We start from the raw sequence: 7299 nt of genomic DNA on the forward strand, positions 1-7299 counted from the left end.
CATTTCAACCAGAATATTTGCAGCAGATTATCTTGCTGCACCTGAATGTCTGTTCTGTTGCTATGCTAAATGTTTCTAGTTGTCTTCCTTTGACTTACCAGTCTCACAGAACTTGGTCCTAAGTTTGGAAATGGTACCAGGGCTGACACCAAATAATGCTGCCACTCTGCATAACGGAACACCAGCTTCCACTTGCCGTATTGCGCCTTATCCTGAAGGGACAAACGTGGCATCTTTCCAGTGTTGCTATTTGGAGCGTACACAAACTCAACAAAGTTGCAGAACCCATGCTCAGGTGCCAAATGAGAGTGATTACCAAGAGAAGCATATTGGGGGATTTTGGAATTTTTTTGGGGGCCACTATCCACACATTTAGCTGTGTTGCTCATTCCACGAATGCCTCGTTGTAAATGTGACTAATCAATGATAAAAATGTAATAAAACACAATACCAATTGGTATTATTAAAGGGGAGAAACTATCGACCGAAGTTAAGTTTCCAGACTTTTTGTGGGCATATGTATGTAAATCAATAGGTATGAGTTGGTTGGTTTTAAAGCTGCCATGGTTGGGATTAATGCATTTTTGCCACTAGACTAATTGAAAATGATTCACCTGTACAAATACAGTCAGAGTAACATTAATTCTTTATTGGTATTCATGTTGAAGAGTTTAGTTGTATTTACATTGAACACCATCACAAATTCAGAATTATAAAAACGTGAAGATAACCCGAACCAAAGAAAATGTAATCAACCCTTTCACCCTTACGATTACTCTCTAGCAGAATTTCAAATGTATTTTCTTGTCTGCAACTTAAGTGCACTTTCTCTTCTGTTTACTCATCAAGGGAGTAATTATACAGAAGCAAACTGCACACATATCAATTTATACATCCTGGTATAAAGGTTCAAATAAATGAAAATTACAAATTATTATTGGCTCTCTGACCTAAAAACAATGTAATTCATAATGCTGCCTCCACTGCTGCCTTTACTTTTATAATATACATATGATGCATAAACACTTGCATGATTTTCCAGTTTTTCATCATAATAGTATACTTCCCCATACATTTCTTGGAATTACATTCTAGAATAATATTTTGTATAGTTAAAATAAATCTGTTGTACTTTCCCCCCACTAAAAACTGGGCTAAAGTACAATGTGGGTTACAAGTCTACAAGATACACCACAACATTAAGATAACCATGTACCTGTCAAAGTATTTCAAAGATGTAAATGAAGTCCACAATCACAACACCAGAGGCAGCTCCACTGATCATGTCCAACTCAGATTTGGCACAAACAAGGGGTTGAACTCATTCTCCTGCAATGCAACAAAATTGTGGAATGCCCTACCAAAAGTAGTGAAGGAGTGTAAAACCCTACTCACTTTCAAAACTGCCCTTTGGGGGGTTTTCTTGCCTATAAAATGTTCATATGATGTGCTGCATAGTAGTGTATCTGTCTGTCTTTTAATGTCTCCATGAATTGAGTATGAGAGGATCCAATTTGAAACAAGCCATTGTGGCTTACCTGGGCAATCCTATTTAGTTGACCTTGTATTGTAAACTGTACTTCCATGTGCTTTTTTTCTCTGCAAACTTCTAAATAAAGTATTCAATCAATCAAAGGTTATATTATAATGTATAGTTACTGTAGCCTCTGCGATGTATTTTACCAATCTAAATCATCATGATCCCATTTCAAAGCTTTCTGTTTTAACAGTGGTGTCTCAGTAGCCTGGAAAGAGGTAGAAGTATTTTGTCATAGTGCATCTGTCTTTGGTGGGCATCTGTTTCATTTTTCCAAAGGGATGTTCTTCAAAGCGTCTCATGACCTGTGGGGTTAAAACAGTGTATTAAAAGGTACGGTAGTTGGACTGGAGGCAATAGAGCAGATCATACATGCATTTACACTCAAGTATTGTTCATCCTTGCTGTTGGATAGATCACAATGCAAAGCAGTGAAATTGTAGTCGATTGCAACACTTGCCTTCATGAACAGATCCTCAATGTGCTCCTCATGGGCAGACTTGTGGAATATCTCAAAAATGTACTTGATTAGAAAGGATCCAGTTACTCGATGTCTGTATGAAACAGTATCTGCAGGATAAAATAATAGAATGAACATCACATACAGTAGATGTTTTTAAAGTATTTAAGTATCATCTAGGATTTAATTTACGTAGCTATTTTTTTCCCTCCCCCTATTAACTATGAAATGTTAAGACACTCACCTGGGGTGCATGAAAGGAGGGAGATGAAGTCCTTTTCTTTGTGTGCACGAAAGAAGGATCCATCCTCCTCTATGCCTTCTGTGTAAAGGTAAGCATCACTAACAATGTCACCATCATGGACAATTGCGGATCCATCCTTCACTGAAAGAAGAATGTCTTATTTTAGTTACACAGAAAACAGTCGTCATGACACTGGCCAGGACAATAGGTAGGAAAACAATGCAGCGCAACTTCATGGGTATTCCTATTGTAACCAGAGCATCACCTCCTCTGCAGGCCTGGATGATGATAACTTTGGGTTTGTTAAGCAGAGCCGGACAGTTCTGTGTGTTCAAGTGTGTGTAGAGGTTTTCAATTGGGAAAACGTCATTATATCCCGGTGTCCAGTGGACGCCTTTGATGACTCCCAAATCCCCATGAGACATGATGACGACAAAAACGCTGTCTGCGCCATAGAGACGCGGATCTTGCGAAAACGTCTCGACAGTCGAGTCCATCTCCTGTGACAAAACATTAAATCAATCAATTAATCACTAAATGACATTAAGTCAATCACTCACTACATCAATAATTTCCCTTGTGAAGCCTACAGTACCTTCCCACTGAGATTTCTGTGTTTCACCACATCGTATCCCAACTCATTGAGCAACATCAACATGTTCTCCTCATCTTTATCAGCACCATTCCTTTTCATCTCATGTAAATCAAACTCCACATTAGTGATTAATAAGGCCAGGCGGTTCCTAGAGGACTTCTCACGCACAGGGTAAATCTGTGAAGAAAACAATTGTTAGTACAACGGAGTAGAATATTTAGAATACATACAGCTAGCATATACATCTCTTCATTGTGTTTTTAAAAAAAATATGTGGCTATTGTTGGAATGACTTACGTTTGGATTGTTTAGTTTCTCCTTCTTGAACGCATCAGTACTAAGGATGAGTTTGAGGGGCATTTCACAATCCTTTGCATCCTGGGAGGGCATAGTGATTGCGGGGGCCATTTCACTACGCTTTGCATCCTGGGACGGCATAGTGATTGTGGGGGCCATTTCACTACGCTTTGCATCCTGGGACGGCATAGTGATTGTGGGGGCCATTTCACTACGCTTTGCATCCTGGGACGGCATAGTGATTGTGGGGGCCATTTCACTACCTTTTTCATCCTGGCACACTTTTGGCAGAGCTGGAAATCACAATGTAAAATGTCAGTGGCTACTTGTGTAGTGTATAAAGATACAATGCTAGTATAACACACCTAACTGAAAAGCATACATCTTTTCTTGGTAAAATGCAGTCAGGACCAGTGGTGGAATTAAAAAGTACTCATATTTTTTACGTAAAACTATTCATTCATTCATTCATTCAAGATTTATTTATTCTCGAAATTACACTGAGTAATTAAACTCATTTGCAGTGTCGTCGAGTAATACAATACAGTGCAAATTCAACAACATCACAGTTTTAAAAATACATTACATCTGGGAATTGAAAAGGAAAAAAGCATACAGTACATGTGAGATATAAAAAAAGTTACAAAAAGAGATCAAGACAGCATTTTTCAGAGTTTTAAAAACAATTACACATTGTGGTGACCTGTTTGGTCACCAGAGTTCTAAAACGACTGAAAGGTACTAGAGTGGTTAATTTCAATGTAGTCTGCAGGTCATTCCATGTGGTAGGACCACAGAAACTAAAAGCAGATCTACCAAATTCAGAGTTGACCTTGGGCACCTTAAATGTGAGAAAACTACTTGAACGGGTATCAATACTGCATGTAGATATACTCTGTTACAAGTTAAAGTCCGGAATTCAAAATTATTTGAGTAAAAGTATGATCAAAATGTACTTAAAGTACCAAAAGTAGAAAGTACTCGTTATGCAGAATGTCCAATTTCAAATGAATAAAATGTATACAGATATTTTGAAAATATCAGATCTACCAGCTCACAATGTGTCGCAACGCATTGTGAGCTTGTAGATCGGCTATTTTCAAACGGCCGACATAGGGCTGATGTGGTTAATGGACTATGTCTTGTAATAATAATCAAAATCTACAAAGTAACTAGTAACTAAGGTTTCAAATAATTGTAGTGGAGTAGAAGTAAAAGTTCAAAAAATTGGAAATACTCCAGCAAAGTAAAAAATACCTCAAAAGTACTTAAGTACAGTATTTCAGTAAATGCACTTAGTTACTGTACACCACTGGACATTAGCTGTCTACTGAAAGATCCGAACTGACCTGTCTGGGCTGGTTGCTCTGCTGAGGACAGACCCAGTTCTGAGAACAGTGAAGGGTCTCTCTCCTCAAGATGAGTGATCAGCGCGTTAGCAGACTTGTTTCCTTTCTTCTTAATGATGTCGACGAGAGCACGTGCCTTGTCAGATTTGGTACGGTTCTCCTCAAGTATTGCTTCTTTCTGTCCATCGTTCAAGATCTTATCCTCCAAGAGGTCGTCCAGGAGCTGCTTGAGTAGTGGAAGTGACACTGTATCTACAAATGAACTCCGGATCTCGCTAAGCTTAGCTAGGAGAGAGATGAAAGTACAACACGTTAACAAGACATAAATCAATCCAAAAGAAAAGACACTTGTAGCCTATTGAGTCTGATAAGACTGCGGCTTAATATATGAAAAATTGCATTTTATCTGTCAAGTTTATAATGATTTAAGTTGTCTCCGCCAGACCGAAGGCCGGAGACTATGTTTTCACTCCTGTAGGCTGGTTCACATTAACAGTTAATAGCTAATCAGGCACCGTTGGAGCAGTCGGTGTGAAACTTTGCACGCACACTCCCAGTGGGCCAAGGAAGTACAGCCACAACCTAAATATTTCAAATCAGCTTCATTGTGGTGCTATAACAGCCCGCTTCAGGTTTGTAACTGTAGCTTACAATCAAACGCAATTTGTGCTTTTTTTTCCAAAACACACTTTTTGCTACTGCCGCAGATTTTGTCCAAAATACATATTATTTCTGTGGTCACGTGATCAAGATGTAGGCCTATCTGTCAAATTGTTTTCCGACTCCATTCCGCTTGGCTACAGTTGGCTTTCAAAGTTTGCGGGAGGGGCTGGTTTTGCATAAAATGGCACAAATCAACTGAAACTTGCAATTGCAAATGAGCTATCATTGTTACAAGCAGTTGCAGTTCCTTCCCGACAGAACCATGAAAACCACAACTAATGACAATGAGTCATCACCAAGCGGTTTTTGGCTTGGTGAGATCCACTTCTTAATTCTTCTTAAATAATTGATCAAATAAACTAATTTGATCTAAATGTGAATATTAGATATGGATAAATAACTGAAAGGATTGCTTTCTTTTTTCTTTCTTTCTTTTACTCAGACAGACAACAGTAGCCTATAGGTAAAAGTCCAAGGGGAGTTGTACATTAAGTAAAACCAAACCAGATTAAACCTTCATTTTTGTTTAGATTATTTGGCTATAACGTCATACAAGAAATATAGGCTATAGTTTCCATCATGAATTTGATGTAATGTTAACATATCAATCAATCAAACTGTATTTATATAGCACATTTCATACAGCAAGTGCAACCCAATGCACTTCACAGATCAAAGAAGATGTTTTTTTTTTTACATTAACGAAAGGAAAAAGGACAATCAATTTTAAAATAGGCCTATAAAGCATGAGCCTGTGGTCTTTACCTAATAAAAACAATAGTTCGGCTATTTTTAAATGGCCGAAATGTATAAGGCTGAAGTGGTTAATACATGTTTTGTAATAATAATCAAAATCTACAAAGTAACTTGTATCTAAAGTTTTAAAATAGACGTAGTTGAGTAAAAGTGCAATATTTGGATCCGAGATGTATTGGAGTAGAAGTAAAAGTATTGGAAACACTCAAGTAAAGTACAATCAATCAGTCTTACCTACTGCCATTGTCCACTACTGTAGAAGCTTGAGTCGAGAAAACGATATTGTTCAAATCTATCCTTGCAGTTAATGACAAAACTTCTCAGATGTCGCAAACAAAGTTGAAACAACAACATAGGTCTTGCAGTGGAGAGTAGCCTATAGACAGTGCAAGAGGGTTGTATTTATAGGTCTGTAAGCTCTCCTTTACTGAAACCCTATTGGCTTTAGGGTGTCCTTATTATTCCGTGAGCCAGGGGGGGTTGGTCGGTATCATCTGAGGGGAATAATGCTCATAGTGATTTTTGTCATGGTATAAATGTCTAGAAAGTCCCAAATTCAAAATGAATCGAGTAAATATGTTTTCATATGTATACAATATATATATTTTTCTACTGCACCACTAGGATATCATAACATCATACAACATTTAAGAAAAATGTCGGCTGGCCGAAATTCTCCTTTAAGGTAGGGTGATTTCACAGTTACAAGTCACAATGTAAGCAGTTAAAATGTTTGTGTTTTGTTTTTCATCATTTGGGCCTAGACTTTTTAGATCAAGTTTGCATAACTCACTCATCAATATTTTAATCAGTCAACCCAATGTGATTTGAATAGAAGTAATTGGATTACAAACAGATTACAGCTATATTCAGCTACTTGTACACATGTATGCAACTTCCATTGTTATTTTTATTTTACATTTTTGCAAAGATCCACGTCAAGGTGGTGGTCTGCAGACGCCCCCATGTCATGCATTCTATAGCAACTACCTCAAGCACCACGTGGCCATAAAATAAACACAAGAATGTTTCAAGACAAACCAGGCAATTAAAATAAGGTAGTGGTGGACACCACTACCTCATCTTGAATTCATCGCAGTGATCGATGGAAGGATACAACGGACATTAACAAAGTTCGATAGGTAACCAAATGCAATGTAACACGGCTGCCTCGGGCTCGGTGGGAAAAATAGCCTCACAAGGTACACACAAAAACACAAACACACACACACACACACACACACACACACACACACACACACACACACACACACACACACACACACACACACACACACACACGCACCGTCGATTTTTGTAGCAAGTTGTAAAGACAATTGGACAACTGCTTTTTTACTTTGATCGAGTTTGTATTAGTCTGCATACATACAGGCATGT

The 7299-nt window shown here is 38.0% G+C and overlaps 1 protein-coding gene across 1 annotated transcript; it reads right to left on the bottom strand.

The window, feature by feature from the left end:
• Positions 1–1737: 1737 nt before the first annotated feature.
• On the bottom strand, positions 1738–6145 carry LOC311052447 (caspase a-like; the record flags this gene model as incomplete). Its single annotated transcript, XM_084067408.1, has 8 exons — positions 1738–1842; positions 1998–2107; positions 2242–2382; positions 2507–2741; positions 2837–3013; positions 3134–3426; positions 4483–4767; positions 6136–6145. 8 exons carry the CDS (start codon positions 6143–6145, stop codon positions 1738–1740), a joined length of 1356 nt encoding a protein of 451 aa, XP_083923534.1.
• Positions 6146–7299: the final 1154 nt, after the last annotated feature.

The sequence above is a fragment of the Gymnoscopelus microlampas genome (genome assembly GCF_963454915.1).
Source record: "Gymnoscopelus microlampas genome assembly, chromosome: 9".
Classification (NCBI taxonomy): Eukaryota; Metazoa; Chordata; class Actinopteri; order Myctophiformes; family Myctophidae; genus Gymnoscopelus; species Gymnoscopelus microlampas.